At 52.8% G+C, this 23,527-nt stretch overlaps 1 protein-coding gene and 1 long non-coding RNA gene across 3 annotated transcripts; both read right to left on the minus strand.

Moving 5' to 3' along the window:
* Nucleotides 1-302: 302 nt before the first annotated feature.
* KLHDC8A (kelch domain containing 8A) lies at nucleotides 303-14,978 on the minus strand. Its single transcript, XM_056361834.1, has 7 exons — nucleotides 12,002-14,978; nucleotides 7,551-7,615; nucleotides 6,967-7,399; nucleotides 5,232-5,396; nucleotides 3,738-3,953; nucleotides 3,252-3,353; nucleotides 303-3,043 (listed from the first exon to the last, which is right to left on the minus strand). Exons 3-7 carry the CDS (start codon nucleotides 7,340-7,342, stop codon nucleotides 2,850-2,852), a joined length of 1,053 nt encoding a protein of 350 aa, XP_056217809.1. The 5' UTR covers nucleotides 7,343-7,399; nucleotides 7,551-7,615; nucleotides 12,002-14,978; the 3' UTR covers nucleotides 303-2,849.
* A 2,093-nt stretch (nucleotides 14,979-17,071) lies between these two features.
* LOC130159746 (uncharacterized) lies at nucleotides 17,072-22,002 on the minus strand. Of its 2 annotated transcripts, none has more exons than XR_008825835.1 (3): nucleotides 21,845-22,002; nucleotides 18,423-18,592; nucleotides 17,072-18,025 (listed from the first exon to the last, which is right to left on the minus strand). It is a non-coding gene; the product is annotated as an uncharacterized LOC130159746 (long non-coding RNA). The 2 variants fall into 2 exon arrangements; XR_008825834.1 differs by lacking the exon at nucleotides 21,845-22,002 and adding an exon at nucleotides 19,174-19,349.
* Nucleotides 22,003-23,527: the final 1,525 nt, after the last annotated feature.

Raw genomic sequence — 23,527 nt, forward strand, 5'->3', positions numbered from 1 at the left:
AGACATGGAAACAAACTCCTGAGAGAGCTGCTCAGGGTGGGAACTACACCTGGAAAAGTCCAAATGACATCTAGATTTCAAGCTCTTGTTAAAACTTAGCTCTGCATAGCACCACCATGGGGAAAAGGGCCCCCAGCCAGGAGCGGCCAGTGCCACAGAGCGACCTGCCGCTGGCTGGGGACACGGCAGCTCTGGGGACATAGCAGGGACCCTGTCTGGTGACCAGAGCTTGGGTTTCACTACAAAGGCAGCAGACCCGGATCTACTTCTGTCTATGCTGTGACTCAGAGAGCTTTTCTTTCTCTCCTTCTCTAAATGCTCGGCACATCCCTGCCTTTGATTATGGACTGTCTCCCCCCAGCCTTGTCCCCAGCCCGTGACATCTCTTCATTAAGTCCTAGAGCGGGTTTGCTCCCATGACGGTGCTTTGTCTGTCACTCTCTTCAGCCTTTCTGGAGGGAGAAAGCAAAGGATCAGCCTCCAGCTGTGCTGCAGCCAGACAAAAGGAGCGGATTCCTCCTCCCCTTGCTCCAGCTTAACAAAGCCAGCACAGTGGCACCAAACCCTAAGCCATGACCAGCGCGGCCTCGCCGCAATAAGCAGGGCTCAGGGCTAATGAGAAAGCAAGAGCAGAGGAGCAGCAGGCTGTGCTGTGTGTGGGAAAGGTTCCTTAAGGACAAAGGAAAACACTTCATTAATTGCTAGAGACTCTCGGCTGCGCGGAGGCAGCTGAAATGGAGATCTGCTGTGCCAGGAGACACGGGGTTTCTTCTAGAAGGGAAGGCTCCCCCTTTCCCTCCAAGCCTCCGCCATCCTCCTCAAATTTTTACAGTTCAAAGGGATGTTTTATGAGCCTTCTGGGGTCAGGAGGCAGCACCCCCAGGGCTGCACGCGCAGAGAGGGATGCTCTTAGCACCTTCCCTCGGCTCTGCTAGACCCACCAGACCTTTAATCACCCAGGGATGCCATTAGACAGAAACGCCTGGCCCCAGTGCCCCGCTCACCATCCCTGCAGCCTCACCCCCCAGCACTTCTCACCCTGGAGCCCTCCCCAGTGGCACCATGTCAAGATCGTCCCCACTGGGCTCCGTGCTCCTCACCAGGGGCCTAAAGCACAACCCAGCACTGCTGTGACCTGCTCCACCACCCTGGCCGGAGCTGTGTATCTGCATCGGGGTAGAGCTCCTTTCTGCCGTTTGCTCTTTGCATTTCTACAACCTTCCAAAACACGATGCAAAAAAACCCCAGCAAAGCACCAGGGCCACAGATGGGAACATGACAGGGGATGGGGACAGGCGCTGTTCTGCCAACATACGCAGCCAGAGACAAGCAGGTGGGATGTAAATCATTAGCGAGCGGGTTGGTGGTGGCAGAGTTGGTGCTTTTCCCCTTTCATCTGAGCTCCGCAGCATTTGGAGATCAGAGAGAGGGGACCGGGGAGCTGACAGGGCTGCGCTCCAAAGCAGCCACCCGCGACCCCCCCAGCACCGAGGGGCCGGAGGGCACCGGCCGGCTCCCACCGGGGCAGATGCAGCCGGTGGGGCCGGTCACTGCTCGCCTGGGGCATCCCGGGGCCGCAGCGACCCCCGCCCCCCCGGGCCGCCCCTGCCGTTGCCGCGGCCGCCGCACGGTGGCCCCGGTGCTCCGCAGCGCCCGGCACGGCCGAGCCCCCGGCGGCCGCCACCCCCCTCCCCGCCGGGCACCGCTGGAAAGGGGGATGTGCCACCTCGGGAAGGAACAAGGGATGGGGCACGCATCACCGCGGTCCCCCCGCTCCCCGTTTTCAGTCTGGATCCCGTATTTTCACGCCATCACAAGCCCCAGAAGTGCGTAGCTGGGCTGCTCCAAGGGTTTTGCCGAAAAGAGCTTTTAATGGTGCAGCTGCTACAAGCTGGAATTGTAACCGGACAGCTTGGTCATCCCTCCCGGCAACTGCCCGGCAAGAGCAAAACCAGAGAGGGGGCAACAGCCAGGGGCTTCTGGCTTCACTGCCAGCAAAGCCACGGTCAAAGCCAGCCCCCAGAACCAGAGTTCAGTTCTGCTCCTCTCTCCCAGGGCTGACCAGGAGATCCTAAATCATCAAAAGGAGCTAAAACCCAGGTTGGAACATTGTAGGTTGAGGCCATCCCCACATGAAACCCAGCAAAGGCAGTATCTGTGCTAGTCCTGTGCCAAAAGTGAGGTCTTCCCTCTAACCAAAACAGTCCCTTGGGCATTCATCCCTCCCAGGAGCACCAGGAGCCCCTCACTCCAGCTTCTGCCAAAGCGACAGGCAGATGCTACAGGTTGGCAGGAAAAGCCTTGCTATGAAGGCAGAAGAACAATCCCCTGAATCTGGCTGCACGCTAGGAGTTTCCCTTGTTGCAAGCCAAGAGGATCCACGCAGGGAAGCACGCACAGATCCCAGGACGCTCTAAGAGGGCAACACCACACCGGTTCTCCCTGAGCTACCACCGACCTGTGGGGATACCCCTAACACCTCTGAACATGCCGCCTTTGGTAGTGGGTCAGGACGGTGGCAGGGAGACACTGCCCATGCCCCAGTCTCCAGCGTCCTTCCAGCTGGCAGGAGACAAGGCACACCAGCGCTGCGAGCAGTTCCTTCATCTGGGTTTCCCCACAGAGCACTGAAGACCACCAGAGGGGACCCCTGGCCAAAGTGCTCTTCCCTCCATGGGGCTGGACCAGCAGTGCCTGGGATGGAGAGGAACAGCAGCCCTGTGGCTGCAGGCTCCAAAGCAGAGCCGAGCTGCCAGGGCAGTCTGGGTGGTGCTCACCAGCCTCAGCGCTGCCAGGACCTGCCCAGCACCACCACCACTGCTGCAGGGTCCTCCGCCGGCAGCAGCCAGCTAGGAATCGGAGAGGCAGAGGGCCTCCACGGCACTGCTCAGGCCCTGGCTCACCCCACCGATGGCCAGCAGGCAGTTGCGCACCACGATGCTGGAGCAGGCGCAGCGCGGGGTGGGCATGGGGGGCAGGCTCTCCCACTTGTTTTTCTCGGGGTGGAAGGCTTCTGTGGACTCCAGAACGGTCGGCTGGTTTCCTGCAAGCACAAATTGAGGCAGTAGGTCACCCAGGAAGCACCGGCAAGCATCCCTTGTCTGCTGTGGGACAGTGTCTGTGCTCTGGACCCCATCCCACTCTGGGGTCTGTTTTCCCTGCTCCCTCAGGCCAGCATCTCTCCTCTCTGTAATGATAACACGCGACTCACATATGCTTTTAAAGCGTTACCACCATCCCCAGTGCCTCACCTAGTCCCCCAGCCACGACAACTCTGCCTTTCAGGTAGCCAGCCACAAAGTCTGCTCGCCTTTTCTTCAGGTAGAGGGAACGCTCCATCTTCATCCAGCCACCTGGGAGGGACAGGACAGACTGGGTATTACAGGAGCATCCACCCCTGGGAAACCACCCGCCTCTCTGACCTACTTGCTTGTGGAAGTGCAGTTTTGCTGCTGTGCCTTGGGGTAACAAAACCCCAAAACAAAAAATGACACAGGGGCCAGCTTCCCCACCACCACGTCGGGAGGGAGCTGCTGAACCCAGCTGCCTCAGGACCACGGTCTGCTGCCTTGGCTTGTTAACCCTGACTGCAGGCTTTCCTCGTGGCGGAGCTCAAGGCACCAGCAGTCCCAGGACTCAGCAGATGAGAGCTCTGCGTTCTGCAAAGCCCCAAAGCCCAGCCTTATGTGCCACCCACCCTGCTCCTCTGTACAGGACAGAGCTGGGATGGCCCCCACCTTGTTCCATGTCAAACATGTCCACAGTCCTCATGAACTTGGGCTGCCGGTAGAGCCGTCCCTGCCGCAGGCCCCCCAGACTGAAGAGTTTGTCTTCTGTGGGCACGAAGCTGGAGAAGGCCCTTTTGTTGGGGATGTTGGGAAACTTGGTCCACGATCTGGTCTCCGTGTCAAAGACCTCGAAGGCGTTGACAGCGTACTTGGATTGCCTTCCACCTGGGGCAGGGGAGATGGAAAGGAAAGGGTCAGCTTGGCTTGTAGCGCAAAGCCAACGGCAGCAGGAACCAGAGGAGCCTCCTGGAGCAAGCTGGGAGCAAGAGAGCTGCTAGCCCCTATGATGTCCTCAGGTCTCAAGTCACCTGTGGGAGAGGCTGCTGAGCCAGGTAACTCCTCACTCTTGCACACCCTCTCCTTCAACTGCAGGTTCATGGCATGGAAACGCTTCATTTTTCAGCGCATCACACCCCTCCACACCGGCAGCAGCAGGTCGCTGGCACAGGAAGGTGTTTAGTATGCACCGATTAAATCAAGACAAATTCACAGCAGAGCAGGGATCAGCGCTCAGGGAGCCTTTGCAATTCAGATGAGTTCAGTGCCAGTGCAACCCAGCAAGCCCTGGCCTGGCTGCCAAGCTCCTGATGGAGCAGGAGAGCCAGAGCAGCTGCTGCCACCGCCACCAAAGATGCGCATTATTCTTCCACCCCTCAGACGCAGATGAATACAGCTATTCTCAGCTCAGATGCTCTCAGCGTGCCTTTGAAGGCAGAGCCTGTGCTCGCTATTGGGCCCACAAACTGTTTGCCAGCAGCAAGCAAACTGCAAAATAGATCAAAGAGTCTTTTCTGGTAACCCCTAAAGAAAGCCAGGGCTGTCTGGCCGTTCGAGCCATCGGGACTTCTGTGGTTTGATCCTGATATGCCACTTGGCGACAAGTGAACGGCAGCATTTCCCTGCCTTAGTTACCCTTTCCATAAAGTGAAACTTACGAAAATAGTCCCCTGCAAAAGGCTTAGTCCAGTGTTTCCCAGCTACAACAGGTCTTTCCTCTGCCAAAGGCAGACCCTTTGTGAAGCTGCAGGGTACTCTGCCGATATAAAACACATGGAAGTATTTTTACTCACTAGTTGAGGGCAAGGGCTGTTAGCGCAGTTGCAGGACTGCAAATTGAGGTGGCACAGATCAGCTGGACCCTCAGCTGCCAGCAGCCATGGATGGGCCTGGGACAGGGGAGGTCACTGGGACCTGCGAGCTCTGGGGGCATTCAAGGGTGCAAGGGGCTCTCGTGGGTGCTGGCTCGGGAGCTGTGAATCCAAACCCAGCGCTAGCCCCACTCAAAACCTACAGCTGCAAGCCTGGTGGTTCTGAATGCGTGAGAAAGCAGGCAGTGATGGAGAAGAGCTTTCCCAAAAGACTCTTCCAGGGAGGTTTCTAAGTGCTCAGATCAAAGGAGCTGCTGCCCAAGGAAGAGTAGGAGGAGGCAGGACCGCTTCTTACCCAGCACGTAGATCTTGGTGCCTCGCAGGAAGGATGTGGCAGCGTATCTGGGTGTGGGCATGGCTGCCAGTGACACCCAGATGTCCTTGAGCATGTCGTAGTGCTGCAGGTAGTTGTGCGGCCGCAGGTCAGATCCCATCCCACCAGCCGCATAGACTCTGTAGTCTGGAGAGGGCCAAGAAGAGGGGGAAAAAAATAAAATAATCCCACGTTATTATAGGAAAGCATCAGAAATACCCCCTTGCAAAAAGGCACGTGCCATCATATGATGTGGACCAGAATTGTTCGCTCCTGCCCAGGCCCTGTGCATGTCCCGAGCTCCCATCCCCAGGGCAGAGGGGAGCGCAGCATCCTTCTGGTCCCTGCAGGAATGCTGATGCTCTCCCCCATCAGCGGCTGCCGCTCCTCAGCTCAGCTCCTGCTTTGCCCCGCCGAGGTCTGGCACAGGATGGCAGCTCTGCCACCCAGACCGGAGGACCCAGAGCCAAGGCACTGAGGCTACTTGTTCCTCACCAAATCCCTAGCAGCCACATCCAACCTCTGGCTATCAGCAAACCTGGCTCTCCAAAACGGAGTCCCACCTGCACAGCACCCACGTTATCTCCTTCAACAAGCACTTCACAGACAAGATTCAGGAGAGCAGCGACAGCAGCCTTGCCCTTTGTGGGCAGCCTTACAAAGCAGCTGGAAAAGCAGAGCCCAGCCTGCGCACTGCAAGGATTTGGGCAGCTATTTCTGTTCCCGGCCTCTCACACCAAACTGACCCTGCCATATCAGTCAAGCAAGCTTATACTCAGAGAGAAAAATCATCTCCAAGATGGTAAATATTATTTTTAAGCATTCCTTGATGGTAGCTTTTAAACCCACTTAAGCAAACAAACCAAGCAGCTTTCAAAGAAGCTGCCTGGAGATTAGATTCGTAATCCCGGGCACGGCGGAAAGCTGGCCGACCTCAGGCACGCTGCTTGGGAACACAACTCCCAGCCTCAGGCTTTTCAAAGCACGGGAGAGCATGCTAAAGGAAATCAATGCTCCGTGTCTCTGCTTAGAAATTAAAAAATGAGATGGGCTGATAAGGCAGAGCCTTGCAGCCGTTTAACAAGCCCTGTTCAAGGCAGTGGTTAAGCTTTCAGAGGGAGCTACACAGGAGCCCCCCACGAGGCCAGCTGCTTCCCCTCCTTGTACGATGGTTTGACCCCACCACCATGAAGCTGACTTTCTTCTGGCCAGTTCCGGGTTTGGACCAGAGATGTCTCTTCAAATCAAAGCTATTCCGCGGCTCTGAGACCTTCACCCTGGCTCTGCAGCTCAGCCACGTCCTCCCAGCCTGGCTGCACTCGGCCAGCAGCACTGTTCCTATTTTTCCAGGATCTGCAGCACACAAAGACCAGAATTTACTACAAAACCATGGAGAGGTTTTATTTGAGACCTTGGAGCTTGGGCCTGTCTGAAATACCCCCAGGTGCCAGCACAGCCACTGCTCTCACAGCTGCAGGGCTGATGGTACTGGGCAACCCCTGAGTTTAACTGGATGCCTACAGAAGAGTCATCTTTAGCAGGTGGGATATGACAAATACTTCTAGAAGCCCAGAAAAGGTTTTGGAGAACAATGTAACAGTGTGCCATTGCCCAGAGAGCTTCTGTGCCTGATGCATCAGCCGATGCTAACCCTGCCCACCCCACCACCATCCCACCCTGCCCTGGGAGGGCACAGCAGGGACGGAACCCTCCTTGCCTTTTGCAGTCACCGAGATGCCCATGGCTGCCTCTCTCAGCGAGTTCCTCTTCTTCCACTTGCCCTCATCTATGTTGTACATCTCCACTATCTTCAGCGGCATCTGATTCACTCCAACCCCTCCTATCACCATGATCCTCTTGCCCAAGGTGACCACGGCCACCCCTGCTCGGGCCGTGGGCATGGCCGGCAGCGAGGTCCACTGGTCAGCCTCGGGGGAGTAGACCTCGAAGCAGTCCATGGGGACACCGTTGTCATCGCAGCCCCCGATGGCAAACACCTGCCCGCCGGCTTCCACCAGTGTCGAGTAGACCCTGCTGCTTGGGAGCGGGGCGAGGGTTTTCCACTGGAAATCTTTGGTATTAGCTACCTCCATGGTGGCTGCTGCGGCGAGGCAGCATCGGTCCCGGCCCAAGGGAGGGGGCTGGCTATGCTGCAAAACAGAGCAGGGAAGTGCCAGGGAAAAATAAGGGAGAAACACGAAGTGCAAACACCCACCCTGCCCCTTCAGGATGCAGGGCAGGGAGCTGAGCATCCCCCATCCCCTCTGCCACCCCCTGACACAGAGCATCAGTGACCGGTACCTCTCATTGCGTCTCCATTAATCCTGCAGTTCCAGATCTGCTTCAAGCTCACGCCAAGACTGATCCTAAAAATAAAACAAAACAAAAGAGGGAGGAAGGAGAGAAAAAAAAAAAAAAAAAAAAAGGCAAGAGAGGTTGGAGTCAGTTTGTTATCCTGTTTCCTGAGCATCCCCGCCCCCAAGCGACATTCAAACTGAGGAGGCTGCAAGCTGTCTGCTCACTTCCCTGGCTGTCCTCCTGCCTGCTGGAGAACTTTTCCTTGCATCCTCCTTCTCTGACCTGATTATTCCTCCTGACCCCTGTGTACGTCCTCAGGCAGAACCTGGGGAGAACCTGCCCCAGGAATCCCCGGCTGGGGAAGGCGAAAGCCAGCACTCCCTCTCCAGCCCCACACTGCGGAGCTGTAAGGGATCCAGAGAGCATCTGCGGAGCTGTAAGGGATCCAGCCCAGCAGGGAGAGGCACAAGCTCTTGCTGGAAACCCACGGTCTTTTTTCATTCCTTCTCTCGGAAAGGCCTTTAAGCACGCAGATGAGATTAATTAGCGCAGGAGGACAGAGAGAGGACAAACAGAAAGGAACAAAGGCAGGGGCTTGCTCGCTCACCCAGCATGGAATAAGGTGCGTTTCACACTGAGCAACCTCACCTGCACTGTGTAACTGGAGTTGTTTAACAATTGCCCTTAAAACAAAATAAGATTTATCTGTGCCCTTGCAGACGCAGCCTCTCCCAGCACATGCTGCCTGCACAAGCCTTCGGAGGCAGGACTGTAGGGCAGAGTGAGCAGTTGCCAAGAAAACCCAAAGAAGGCAAACTCCTGGCCGAGCGCCGCTCTGGTCTAGGACAGCATCATTCCTTCTTTTCCCCATGCACAGACGCCTGAGACTTTTCCCTGTGGGTGCTGAGGTCCCACCGAGCCCCTGGTAAAGAGCTTCCCTGGCAGCAGAGCAGGGCTCTGCTCCTGGACCCACATCCCTGCCCCCTGGCTGACAGCCAGCCCAGGGCCAGTGCCTCAGCCCACTCGCTGCTTGGGGGTGTTTTTTCTTCTGATACAGCAGTGGGGATGTGGGATGGGATGCAAAGAGCCAACTTTCTCTCTCCTAAGACACCCAAGCACAAATAAAGCAACCAACTAGTACGGCCCTTGGGTTTCTTAAGGGGATGGACTCCCTTCTCCCAAAAAGGAGAACCAGACTTGTTTCCTGCTGCTTCATCTGGAGCAGAGAGAAAACAAGTGGGCTTTGCAAAACTCCCTGACCCATGAACAGGTCATCTCCACCCTGAACCCCACCGCCTTGCCCTGCCACAGTGCTTACTCCCCAGGTCTGACCACAGCCCTTCAGCTCTGGGAGCCCTCTGACAGCCAGAGCAGACAGCCTGTAGCTTAGCAACAGCCACCTACAGCGCCTTCATCATCCGAGTGGGTATCCTGATGCTTTCCGGGGACCACAGCGTGAGGCAATGAGGCAGATCCCCCTGGAAGGGGAGAAGCCCTGGGATGCACCAGGCTGCTCGCAGGGCAGATCCACACGGGCTGTTGCTGCTGTACCCCAGACTCATCCTGCATGCGGCACACCACGTTATTGCTTCTGTAAATTCATGCCTGTCGGGTAAGCAGGGAGACAGAGGTGGCCCTTGGACCAGAGCCAGGGTGTTTGCGGTTATCTCAGACAGCTACAGTGCAGCATCCCCACAAACTCATCTCTGCCTCGGGGCTGAGCCTGCAGGGCCCATCTGAAGGGAAGATCCGTTTCCATGGTCATGTTAGTTCCTACATCTCCTCTGAAAGTGTGAATTAGAGGAGGCTGATGGAAAAGCATCAGTGAAACAGGTCCCCAACAGCTGGATTGAGCACCATCAAAAGTCTCTTCATGTAAATCTGAGCTGGCATGGGAACTGATCAATTCAAACAGGGCTGTTTATTTTTAACTTATTCTCCCAAATACATTTCAGTAGTCAGCTAAACATCAGTTATTGCATAAAGAACGTGGTTCATAAACTCATGGATGCTCCTTGGGCTGTAACCCTCCAGCAGCAGGACCCAGCACAGGCACATGCGCACATCCCCGGTACAAAGGAACACAAAAGCAATGATGAAAAGCAGCAGCAAGTCAAGCCACACTGTGCCTCTTCCCAGCAGCAGAGGAGAAAGGGACAAGCAGCAGACCTGCTCACCAGCTGTTGGTCTCCCTTCCCTTCAACGCCTTGTCATCCGATGTGCATCACCACCCGCCACCCGACCAGCTCAGGTGGGTTTGTCTTGGCAGTTTAAGCATCTCTGGACTATTCCTTTCATGAATAGTTTATTCCCTTTCCAGGCGAATTTCATGCACTACCATGACAAGTTCAGCACGGGCCAGCAAATTAGAAAAGCAGAGCCAGCTCCTATTTCCAGGAGCATGACAAATTTGCATCCTGACCTCCGAGAAGTAATTTTCCTGCCCTGTGCCTCCATTTCTTCAATGAAAAAACGCAGATGAGACACAATCAGCATCACTCAAATGTCTGACAGAAGCAGAAACTCACGGCTGGTGCCAGACAGTTTCTCGGCTGTCATTAAGGCTATCCAAAACTGAAGCATAATTGTCTAAAATAAATTTCTTTTTCAACATACCAGCACACAGTGCTATTCAAAGCACTTGGAGATGGCTGCGTATTTCTGTGGAGTGCTGGGCAGGTCCTTCATGAGAACAGGCAAAGACCTGCAAATTCAGCCCAGCTGTGGTCCAGAGAGCCACCATGCAGCAGCAGCAGCAACACAAGGCTCTGCATCAATTCAGCTGCCTTAGCATACAAATAACTTGCTATTCTTCTCTTTCATGCTCTTTAAAGAAAATCAAGGTCAGTCTGAGGCACTGTACCCACACCCTTTGTCTCTGCCTCTCCAGCATCACCTGGATCTCAGCGGGAAGCAATGCCAGCACTGCACCGTAGGAGCTGGGAGCTGCCAAAATGTGCTGACCCAACACCCCCGTGCGCTGCAGCCACGCTCTCCTCCCAGGCAGAGGGAATTATCACTTAATTATACCACACAAATTGGAAGCATTAACATTTTTTTCTTCAACGGCTACATTAAAATCGAAATGCATGGTAATTGCTTTGCTATCGGAGGAGATGGCAGGCACGGTGCTGAGCCCACTCTGGTGCCCAGCTCTGACTCCTGCAGGAGAGAAACCCTTGTTTCAACAGCTCAGCACCCACACACACACCCCGAGGGGCTTTGCCAAGAGGCTGTGGAGCACAGCTGGGCAGGGAGAGCCCTGCAGCACCCACCGGCAGGGTGACAGGGCTCAGGTGGGAGAGCAGGACCCCTGGGTGAGCTCCCTGTGTTGCAGCACCCAGGTGCTCCCTCCAAGGAGAGGCCATTCCTCACCTCACAGGTTACATCGGGCTCATTTTAAAGAGCCCCTGGTTTAGTGGCATTTATTACCTGCAACGATTTGTGATTTATAAGAGATATGTGCTGGTGGGTGTTGAAGTGATAGACGGGCTGAACAGGGAGAGAGATCTCAGGATCTCAGCGCTTGGTGCTGCGGACTGTGGCTGCTTTCCCTCTCCTTCCTTTCTCACCTCTCTCCAGGATTTAGAAGTTTTGCCACTCCAGGTTGGAATTCTGGAATTCCCTCAGCTGCAGAGGGTCAGCACACAACCCCGCCGGAGGCAAAACCTCCACCCTTCAGCCATCAGGGTGTTCTTCAAGCTGATGCACGACCCTCAATATCGCATCGCACAAGCGGAGTGAAAAGGGGTCCTATTTACACCTCTCCGAATTAAAGGAAATGCAAAAAGGCCCCAGAAGATGAAAAGCCACGGAGATACTCCCAAATTCCTCATTTCAATACTCATGCTGAAGATATCCACCCTGAGACATCAGTGTACTCCCAGCCACACTTACACACTCACTCCAGGGAGGGGGACAGGGCTAGAAACAGGGAGAGACCCCTAATCCTCACTCAGCCCGAGGCAGATACAACTCCGTGCGAACCGATGCTGTATCATGTTTGTCCAACTGACCCCAACAAGCCTCCAGCATTTCTGCAGCCCCAGCAAAGGATCCCGGCTGTGCCTTGCAGAGCATCACCCGCCCAAACCCTCACCTCAGGGGCACCACAAAGATCCAGGAGACCACCATGCTTTTTCCTGGCATCCCACCACAACTTCACCTGAGCCGTACCCAGTGACCCACAGCTTCGCTGACTTCAGTAGCATGATCCCAGGTTCCCATCAGCGGATCTGGGGATGGGTCAGACCCAGGATGCCTGCCACAGCCCCACCAGGAGCTGCGCTCCCAGAACATCACCGCTCCCCGGATTGTCTGCCAGTTGCCAGACGCCCATATGTCCCTTGCTGTCACCAGGAGCAGGTTAAGACAGAGATGCAGCCAGCCACCAGCCTGACAGAGAAGCCTATTAGAGAAACCACCACCTTGGGAGAAAAAGCTCTTGTACTCACCTAAATGTCCCACCAGATAAGCACGGGGCAGTCCTGCCAAGTGCCAGCCAACACAAGGAAAGGGCTGCAAAGCTGAGCTGAAAGCAGCCCGACATCCAGCCAGCATCGCTAGCCAGAGCGGTGACGGTTCCCACTGCTCTGAGGACGGGCGTCACAGGAGAGGCAGGAACAGGGGCAACAACATGCTGGAAATAGCACACAAAAACAGAGAAGAAATCACAGCTCCTGCTCCTCAGCACCAGGCAGGAGTGAGCAGCTTCATTTCAGCTCTGTCTTGGCTGCCTGTACTCTATTGAGTAAGAGCAGGGAGAGATGACACAGCACAGGCTTGAAGACAGTTAAAAGGGATTCGGTGCAGGGAGGCCCTTGCTGTCCCGAAGAGCAGTCACGGTACAAGGCTGGGGGGGACACAGAAAGGAGATCCCCAGGAATTTCACCTGCTGCCAAGGGTGCCAGGCACAGTCCAGCTCTGCCCTGCCTGCCTGCTCCTGGCTCTCCTCCCTGCGCAATTCCAAGTTACACCAGCACTCGGGTGCTTTCCCGGTGCTGCTTCAGGCTCAGGATCCAATGCCTGGTTTGGAGAAGGGACCAGCCCCTGGGAAGCATCAGTCCCCTGTGGCTCAGCGTTTCTGCTCCCAGACCACCCACCGTTGCTCGCCTGCTCCCAGGAGCAGGGATGGAGAAGGCGAGAGGTGCCAGCTGTGGGATGCGCAGGATGCTGTGCACAGGGCCCAAGCACACCATGCACAGGATGCTCGCCGGGGACCCTCATACCTGCTCTGCTGGGAGTTGAGCTGAAGCTCCCTGCTGGGCTGGGTGCTCAGGTCACCCACACAGGGAAGCTGCTGGTAGAGCTGGGACCCCCCACCCACCTGCCCCTCCTCAAAACCCCAACAACGGTAACCACTTGCAGCTGGAGCTGCCCTGGTGTCACATCCTATATCGGCCAGAATCAAGGATTTTCAGCAAGTGATGAGAAAGGAGGGGAAACGGGGTGATAATTTTCTATGAGAAAGGAGGGGAAACACGGTGATAATTTTCTTTATGCTGTTTTCACCTGCACTGGAAGTTAGCAGGATACAGGGCATCTCAAACAACACCTTGAAAAAGTTTCAGCTGTGGAAGCAGCACCCAAACCTCCCCATTAATCACTATAATTGAAGTGAGCTGCTTTTCCTTCTAGATATGTATAAATGTCATGGTGCAGCCACCTTTTCCACTCTCAGATAAACGTTAGCACAGTACAAAGAGGCCCTGTGGGCTCAGATACCAATCCCTGCTGTAAATCAGGGAATTTATTTCTTCCTTATTCCAGTGAAGACACAGCCAACAAGAATCACAACATTCACAGGGGCAGATGTTCCAGGAGGCTCTAAGTCCATATTTTCCCCCCTCTCAGCACTCTGAAGGGAGCCATAAATCCCTCTCCCAGGGATAAGGCTGATTTCTCTGCTACCCAAAGATTTTTCAGAGGAGCCCAGAACCCCATCATATAGTAGTCCAGATTGCTCAGCACCCCCGCAGGCTTTTCTCAAATCCTCACTGCTTATTCATGGTTCTGAGCAGAACCAGGGTCTTTGGAAGAGTCTGGCACCTTTGTAACCCCCCCAGCACGGGAGAAGCCTGAGCTCCCATCCCAAACGCCCGCTCTCCTGCAGGGACCTGCAAAACCAAGAGCTGCTGTGGTCACCTGCAGCAGGGTGCTACGTGACCCAGCCTAACACTGCTTCTTGGTGACCCTCAGAGCAAGCTACAGACAGCCTTTCCATAGACAGTCCTCACCCACAAGGTCATATAATACCAAAGTCTTGGTTTTGAAATTACTCCAACTTTTAAACAGACAAGGCTTTTTAAAAATCACCTCTGAAAACCAGGGACTCTGGTGCCTTTACTTCTCCCCTTGTTCAAACCCTGGCAGCTGAGGCTTTAAACAGAACATGCATGAAATGTTCAGTCTGGTATTTCTGACCTCTCTTCACACTGAATCAAGTTTCCTTGCCATAGTAACAGCTACCCAGAAAAAAAACAACAACAAAAAAATCCACTAGTTCCCTGCAAATTACCCAGCTGGCAAAAGGAAAGAGAAAAAACATTGCAATTATAAGAGAATTAATTGTACCAAACAAAGAAAAAGCAGCAGCACTCACAAGCAGCTTGTTTCATTTCTTCTGTTCTGAGCATCCCTCTTTGCAGACATAAGGAGGTGCAGTCTGAAGGCGAAGACAGCAGGCTGCGACCGATGTGACCTCCTCCCCAGCTTCACCCCGTCCCCCCATTACCAGTCCCTTGAGATCATTTCCAGCCTCATCATGCCAAAAGCAATTTCCTGCAGTTGCTAATAGGAGGAAGGCAGAGAGGTCGTGGAAAGAAATATTCCATGGCTTACGGCACGGCAATCGTGCATCAGAAGGATGCCAGGAGCTTTAGCAGGCTACAGGACAGGGACAAAAGCAGTTTCTTTTTTTGGCACTCATTAGCACAGGGAAAGAGCCCAGACCATCCTTTTGTCCCCGGGTGGGCTGAAGAATCAGAAGAACAAGGCAAGATTTGTTCACACCACAGTCTGTCTCAAGGGAGAGAGTTATAATTCCATCAAGGGAAGAGAAAACCCACCTGCGAGACTGAAGCGCACCCCTTCCCTGGTCCAATTCCCACCAGCATCCTGCATCTCCTCCCTTGCCCCCAAAGGCTGCCTCTGCTCTGCACAAACAGCTTCTCTTGCACAGGTCAAACACAGAAGGTCTTTTTCCAGCCCTGCAGCCTCGCTGGTTATGTTTATAAAGGTCCTATTACTCTGTATTTAGGCTGCATCCCTCCGGAGGGAATGTAAAGAGCTCGGGCCAGACCTCAGCTGGGGGTAGCTCATGGCACACCCCCATCACTGTCGGCTGCCTCAGCTGCCGGGGCCTGCTCTGGGAGAAAGGCTGAAAAAACGGGATTTAGGGACTACTGGGGGAGTAAAAAGGAAAGAAAAAAAAAAAAAAAAAAAGGAACACCCCACCCCCCTCCTTAACCCACTTCTTTTGGGGGAAACACAAACTCAAAGCTTTGTTTCTGGTTGCTTATTAAAAGCCTGGCCTGACAGCAGGAGAAAGCCGTCCTCCTCCGAAGCATCCTCCAAAGCATCCCCCCCCCTCCCCCCCCCAGGCATAACCCACTGACCTCCATCAAGAAACTCCCTCCCTCCTGCCAGGATGGCTCGGGAAGCTCGGATGTACTCACAGCTCCTGGGAAACCGTGCTGAGTCCAGGTGGAGCATGGCTCTCTGCTCCAAACACTCTTCCACTTCAACACCCAAATCCTCGGTGCCCACCAAGCATCCCCCTCCTCCCCTGCTCCCTCCGTCCCTCCCTGCACCCCGCAGCACTGCCGAGGGGGATGCGAGCAGCACTGGGAGCAGCCAGGGTTGGGAGGGCTGCGTGGGAGGGATGCGAGGAGAGAAAAAAAAAAAAAAAATCAGCATAAATCCAGCAGCCCTAATCTTCACCCTCCCGAATATGTAGGACAATTAAGAGGGAGAGTGTTTCCCCATCTGGTCTTTTCCTCGGTGCTGGCAGGCAGGGGTGTGCGTGCGTGCGTGTGTGTACACACTGCGTTACAAGACCCATACTTCAGCCTTTTATGGCTCCCCAGGCTCGCACAGGGTGTTCCCTAACGGGGGCTCTCCCTGCCTGCAAAAACAAAACAGATTGATGAGAAAAAAGAAGGGAGTTACAGCTAAAAAGCGGGAGCTGCCCCAGGGAGGAGGCAGAGGGAAGGGCTGGGGGGCTGCCCCAAGCTGGGTCCCGGTCACGGCTGGGAGCTGGGGGACCCCACACTGCTCAGGGAGAGAAAAGCCCAGCGCTGGTGTGGGCATCGGATGGACACGCACCCCACGGGCACTCACCGTGTGGAAAACAAGGACGCAGCGGGGCAGCTCAGGCAGCAGCAGCCCCAGAGCTTCTGCTCACCTCGCTCGGAGGCTGCAGAGACAGCGGTGGGATGTAGCACCCTTTGGGGTCCCATTTCCCAGCCTGCTGCTCATGCTGGGCTTTCACTTCCCTGACCCACTTCTCCACTCTTCTAAAAGTGTTGCAGAATAACTTTGCCGAAAAAACATTTCTAAGCAAAAGAGAAAGATCCTTTCAACACATCTTCCATCGAGCCTCAGAGCTCCTCCCCAGAGATGCGCTTGCAGATGTTTCTAATCCTTCAGGACCCCCCTGAACTCTGAACATCCTTGACACCCCCAGGGATGCCTTCTCCTTTCGGCACTGTGCTCACACAGCTGTGACCACCGGCTCAGCATGACTCGGGGCACGGCTGGTCCCCGTGCAGCAGCATCAGGTGCTCCAGCACCCAACAGCCTTCGAAGCTGCAGCTTCCAGAGCTGGAAGAGGCTTCCGTTTCCATGTCAGAGGGACTCGTGCCTCCAACACTCTTGTCCCTGCAGCCCCGACCAGTGACAGTCCCCAGAGGAGGTGTCAGGCTGAGCCCTGGCTTGCAGAAGCCCCCAGAGTTGACCCCAAGTTCAGCCCTGTAGCAATCCAGGCAGGGTTTATTCTTGCTGATAGTTCAAGCTGGTGGAGATGGGAAGCTATCTGAAAGCAGCTCTAGCCATAAAATAAGAAAAGTGAGGAAATCAACAAGAAGTTGAGTCAAATGACTCTACATAAAGCAAATTCTCATCTCCTATCAGCTATTTTAATCTCCTGTTAGCTTTCCGTTGGGAGGATTCAATTTGCATTTAAATAAAAACCTCAAGCACAGGGCCAATCTAACATTAAGATGTTTATTACAAAAGCATTCTCTTCTTCAGAAATTTTAAAAGACCCCATCAAACTGGATTTTAACAGGGGAGCTATTAGCAGTCTGGCATTATTGGACACTTAGTATTTGTAAGTTATTATTATTTACCAGACTGTTTATAGATGAGTCCAGGCAGCTGGTGAGCAAGGTTTCCAGCAAGCTTGCAAGCTCCTTGCTTACAACCCAGAAGGTTTAAAAAAAAAAAAAAAAAAGAGAGAGAGAAAAAAACCCACAAAAGGTCTTCTCCTCAACCCACTGAAGAACTGACTACAGAAAGCTCATTTCCATGGGGGGAGGAAAGGGGAAGCTGGTGAGATGTGCTGGTCCTCAAGGCATAGGGGAGCTCCTCTCCATCCCCATGCTGAACTCGTGCTGGGCACCAGCTCAAAGCTGCCTGATGCTGGGTGACCTTTCTGGGTGATGGTGGGGAAGGGGCTGTGACAGACTGCAGGTGGCCCTGGCAACCGCGTTACGCTGTGGGTTCCACTTTAAAATCAGCCATAAGCTGTGGTTTACAGAACCCACTGAAACCACGCAGCAGGTGGCTGTTTCAAACCGTTTTGGAGCTCCTGGGCTCAGGACACTGGGGGACACTTTGGGGCCCGGGCTCAGGACACCGGGTTTGACCCCAGGTGGGTTTTTGGTTGGTTGGTTTAAATCTGGGGGGGGGTTGGGGGTAGAGGGTGTTGGGTAGGTTTTTTTATGGGCTTTTTTTGGGTGTGTACGCATAGTTTTGGCTTTTTACATAGTTTTGGCTTTTTACGTTGCTGTTTGATCTCGAGCCCTTCATCTCATTTTCATTTTCCCTCCTGATTTTTGCCTGCCCATTTCACCTGTTGCTTCATGCCTGTGGTTGGGCTCCCCACACTGCGTGTACAGCACCCAGTGAGTGGGGTGCTGGGGTCAGCTGGGGCCCCGGGCCGGCAGCAGAAACATGATGGATTGTGATAAAATGATGGATGATGATAAAATAGGGAGCAGAGATGGCGTGGCCCTGACAGGGCTCTGCCAGGAAGCCTTGATAATCCTCATAGTCCTATATATCTGATGCTAATAATTTATTAAAACACTCTTTCATCTTCATAAGCATTTAATTCACCCAATTAAGAACAAAACAACAAAGGAACTCCAAAAAAAAACAAACCCTCATTGACCTTTCACTGGCCAGCATCATTTCTTAGATGAATGCATGCAGCCTTACCTTCCCACGACGAACAGTCTGCACCACGTCAACATCTGCAAAAGATGAAATGAGAGATGAAGGCGGGGGAGGAGGGCAAGTTTAAATTGGACAAAAGCATGGAGACAGGTACAGCAGCTTGGCCACAGAGCCCCAGGTGTTCCATCCCTGCCTGCTGACTTGCCTGCTGGATGAGTCAGACCTGACAGGCTGGAAAATAACTGTCTGTCTCGGAAGGATGGAGCTTATGCAATGCACTACAGAGACCCGAGCCCTGGTACAAAGGCAGGCGTTGGCTTCGCTCAGCAGATGCTTTTTGAGCAGTGAAAATTGCACAGCCCTACGCACCGGTGGCCACTGAGCCCTTCCCACCGCGCAGGACTGGTGCTGGGAGGGAGGGAGGGATGCACGCTGCTACCCACCACCACCACGCATCAGGAAAGCGGAGTTTACCTTCCTCCCGATGGCATCTTTTCCCGGCAGCGCCTTGCTTGCCACTTAAGGAGACCTCCCAGGATATCTCGAGGGATGTGTAAGACAAGAAAGGCCCAGGGATGTTCCAGATTTGTGCCTCAAAAAGGAGAGCTTTTCCAGGCTGCTTGGAAATGATAAAGGAGGTGTCACTGTTTAAGGAAGAAAAAAAAAAAAAAAAAGTCCTGAAAACCTGTAGCAGTTTCCTGCAATTCAACATCTGTTTCCATGGGAACAGCAGGAGAGTTGCAGTAATTCCTGCAGATTACACAAATAAACCAAACAGGAACATTTTATTTCCCTTTTTCTCACCTGCATCCCTTCAGGTTGAGCCAACTCCATCCAACGAGCACTCTTGACCCAACCGCTTCTCCTCAGCATTTGGGAAAGGCACATTGGAGTGCAGTTAGCAGGCCAGGAGGTAAGGAAATAGGGGGGATGCAGAAAAAACCACCCCCAGAAGCCCAGTAAAAGGCTTTTCTTTTAGCAGAGATCAGGATCTTGTAGATAAAGGGGAAAAACATGCACAAGGACCAAGACCTACCCATGCACAGCTGACCATGGGAGACCATGCTTTGGCACAAGCAGTGGACAGCAATGCAAGGGGACTGACTGGAGACAACAGTCTTGTCACTTCTTCCAGACATTTGGCAACCTGACAGTTAATTAACTAGTTAATTAATTAATTCTCCCTCCTGCAGGGCCCTGAGCTGACTACAGTGCAGATAGTCACCTTAATATGCGGAGACAGGAGCTGAGAGCTTCAGGATCTCTCAATCAGAATATTTAACCCACGGGGAGAAGTCCACCAGCTGTGCCTGCCCATTTGACAAACACAGAGAGACATAATTTCAGGACAGACAGGCGCTTTGAGAAGACAGTTGCTGGGAAGAAAAAAACCAAACCAAAACAAAAGAAACTCCACCCGCACGCACAAAAATTAGCTACAGTTTGCAGAATTTCATCAGCGGCATGAAAGAGCTTTAAGCTGTCTAACTAGTTAGGCTATGGATGCATCTGGCTTTGCATGAGTTTTATACAAACAAAACATCAGTCTATGTTTATATACAACTGGGAAAAAAAGCTGTTTGTTCCCAGGAAAAGTGTTTATGCGAGATGTAGCAGGGCTGGGAACCATCTCCAGACGTGGGTACCAGAATACTGGGATAAAGCAGGTGTTTGCTGGTATCACGAGCTGCATCTCTTCCATGCTCACTAAGAGAGCATCTATCATAAAGGAAGATCCCATCTGCCTTCCCGATCCATCTGACAAGAGTCAATATATTCCAGGGCAGGGTACAAAGTGCCTTGGGTTTGCCACAGAGTGCATCCAGAGCAAGAAAAGGGACTTGGAACGGTGGCGTTTTGTTCTCCAGCCTTCAAAGGAAGCGAGGGTTAATCATTCATGAACCAGGCAGCGATAAGAGACAACAGCGAGCTGTGTAAAGAATGGATTTGAAAGGGGGATGTGGGTAAAAAACGTGAGTGTATAATTCCGATTTTCTATAAAAGAAATAATATTTTAATAGATTTTGGTGAATTAACTCCTAATCTTCCCCAAATTTTTTCATTTAAACCGCAGAGAACATTGTTTTTCTTTCCTTTGGGGGTTAAACGTTGAAGCATTTTGTGCTTCAGAAAGGAAAAAAAAGAGACCCCTTTGAAAATGAAATGCTTTCAGAAGTCACGAGGCTTTGTTTCAAAGGTTGCCATAATGAAATGCTTCCATTCCTCCGAATTTTTCTCTTTGTTGTGTTGATCCCAAAGCGAAGTTCACAGGCAAATGTATTAATGTGTAACAATGTACTTTTACCCAATTCTCCCTGGATTAAGCAGTCCTATTCTTGGCTCAGTCACATGAGGCTTTTGTGACGAGTCACTGAACCCCCCCACGTCCATCCGCAGGGATTCATTCCTAACTTGGCTGGACCCCGGCAAGCACCTCTGGCCAGCATCTCCCTTCTGTGTGCCCCTGCTCCTTACACACCGGCTGCAAAATTGCTTCTGCATCCCCGAGATCTTAAAAACCATGTTTGCACGTAGCTAAAGGCCAGCAATGCCAAGGGAAGCGATGAGTGGATGCTGAGCTGCTCGGATAGCTGCAAGAGCAGAGGAACAGCATCCCCAGGAAGAACAAGGCAGGTGCAGAAGGAAGAGGAGATGGTCTCGCCCAGCTGACCAAGCCTTGTCTTCCACAGCTCCCACTCCCCAAACCACCTCCCAGCCCCAGCTGCTGCCCATCCTGGGGTGTCTCGGAACAAACAGAGATGTGTTACAGGAAAGTTGATTATAATTGACCTCAGTGCTACAGCACTTCTGCTAGTCCCTATTTAGCATCCATTTTGCTGTCATTACTCTCCCAGAGCTATTTCTGCCAAGCGTAGATCCTTGCTGACATGTCTCTAGCGGAGAAGGCTGCAATGCATAAAATTAGACTTGGGGGAAACAGCTTCTGAGAGCAACCTGCCAGCCACCCGCGGGGGCCGGGGCAGCAGGGAAGGCGCGAGATGCCCCCCCAACCCGAGCTGCAGGGCCGGGGTTAGCTGTTCAGCTGGGGGAGGTGGGTGCTAACGGGATGTCAGCTCCTCAGGAATCCTATCCACACCTTCAAGGGAACTTCAGAAAGCAGGGGAAGAGGGGCTGGGGGCAAAGACTGAGAAGTGAGACAGTTCAGGCCAGAAGAGGAAAAACACTGCAGAACAGCAACCAGAACAAATATTTTCTCTGCTGCCATATGATTCTCCTTTAGGTCTAGAGATGCCACATGTGGAAGGTGCAAATCCCCATGAGTGATGTGCTCCTTAAATCCCACCCTCCTGGAGTTCTCTTTTATGGGGAAGAATGGAAATACACGTGGGTTTTCTACCTCCTGGATAAAAAGGAAATTCCAGACCGAACCATTTAATTTAAATCCCTCCTTTAGGGTAAGATCTTCTAGCTCAGTTTTAAGTATCATCATCTTTCCTCAGCAGATGATGCCACATGCAGATTTCATCCTCTGTGTCAATCACTGGAACTGGGTTAAGACACAGAGCCGTCCCCACCCCAATCCCACTGGGACACAAGCAACCTTTGCCAAGTTTAGCAATCTACTGCTGGAAGCTCCCACTGGCACGTGAGCCATTAGCACGCCTTGCATTTGTTGTAAGGGCTCACAACCCTGTCAAACAGATTTAAAGAAAAGCCTATCAGTGCCCCTAGGCACTAGCATGTTATTAAACACAAACCTTTTACGGTTATGCCTGCTATAACATCCGAATTTCCAAGCACTGGCAGTTTCAGCAAGTCCATTCCTCCAACAGCCAAATGCAAGGAACTTCCCGAGGAGGGGTGAAGCCTTCAGCAGTCCAGGAACCCGGCACCCTCTTTTCTTCCTCTAAATTCCCAGATATAGCAAGACCTACCTGAAATTGCACCGAGCTGAGCTAGATTTGTTTGCCAGATTAACCGATCTCACACGCTTCAGGCTCAAGAGCAAACATCTGTGATCCCTGGCATTAAGCAGGGCTGCATTAATGGTGATGATTTGCTTCCAGCCACTGGGAAACCAGTGCAAGCTGCAGACACAGCAGGGCTGGGTGCCCTGTGAGGTCCAGCGCTGTAAATCTTGTTGTGACCTCTTAAATCACGGGATGCCGTAAGCGTAAAGTCATTTTACATTAAAAAAAAAAAAAAAAAAATCAATCCCATCACCTAACATAATGCCTTGCCGCCACACTAGTTTTAGAGCAGAACAGTTAATTACTGTTCATTACCTCTGTCAAAATAAAGTGGATCCAGACCTCACACTTGCCAACTAAAACCAGACAAAGTCTGGAACCTCTGGGGAGGCAGTTCTGTCCTCTCCCATGTGTCTTCCTAATGGCAAATAGAGCCAAACCCAGCAGGCAGAGCCACCCTAATCCAATATGCTGTAGGAAATAGAAGCACTCGGTCCTTTCAAAAATCTACTTTTCCAAATGAACTATTGGATCTGTTTTCTAGATGGTGAAGTTTGCTATCGGCCTAGGGGTTTACTACTGTGAAAAATTGCTGTATTTGGAAGCATCCCGCTGTATCACACAGTGACCCCTGACTTTACCACTAGCAGTCTGAGTGCATCCTCAATATCCTCTTCTGTACACAGCAGGCAAGAACCGAGCAGCACTGCATCCTTATTTTCTTACCTTGCATCTTCGCTGCTGTTCGCCAAGAAAACAGATTTAGTGTGTGTTAAAGACAGTCCACCAAAAAGTAGGTATTTCCCTTTACCTGTAATTTTCCATGGCTGGGATTGCAGCTAGCTGGGAGCATGGGCACAAAGTAGGGTGGTGTGGGGCACAATTTGCCTTCTCCCAGCGCAGACGATACCTTCACGATGCTCATTTGTTTTGATGATCAGTTCAATGAAGTGAACAAGCACAATGCATGCTAAGCTCGCTCTCCAGGGAGGGAGGGTGGGGTCCTACTCCCTTCTGGCAGGATCGCTACGCTGCCTTACTCATTTCCACTGAGCTAGAGGAGTCTTGGCACACACTAAGCTTCTCTGGGGGTGGAGGAAGCTGTTTGTGTCTCCCCATTTTCAGTTGAGAGGAATGCATTTTTCATCCAAATTCAGTATTAATGAGACTTACAGCTCAGTACAGCTATCTTGAATGCCAGGGAGTAACAGGGAGTTGGTACCATCACCTGAGGCTGGGAGGAAACCAGGGATAATTAACATTTTTGACAAGCCCAGCAAGTCTTTGTAACCTCCTCCTTTGATGACTATAGCCTGTTAGGGAGGGATAGGATTCACCTTTCTAGAAGAGGCAAAGGAATCCGCCTGGCAGCTCGGTGAGGTGGGCTTTAAACTGAAGGATGCAGGAGGCAGGTTCCAAAGCAGCGAGGCTCACACCATCGCATCCACCCGGGGCACAAGCCAGGCCAAGCAGAGCAGCGATACATGTTTCTCAGCTACGTCCCATGATGACGAGAAGCAGACCAGCCACCTCAAGGGTGTGCGTGGCTATGGCAGATCCTCTCGCACCCCTCCTGGGGAACCTGCCTGCTCACCTGCCCCTCAAACTCCTGTACACCAATGCACACAGCGTGGGGAGCGACCGGGA

This window comes from Falco biarmicus, chromosome 16 (assembly GCF_023638135.1).
Source record: "Falco biarmicus isolate bFalBia1 chromosome 16, bFalBia1.pri, whole genome shotgun sequence".
In the NCBI taxonomy this organism is placed as follows: Eukaryota; Metazoa; Chordata; class Aves; order Falconiformes; family Falconidae; genus Falco; species Falco biarmicus.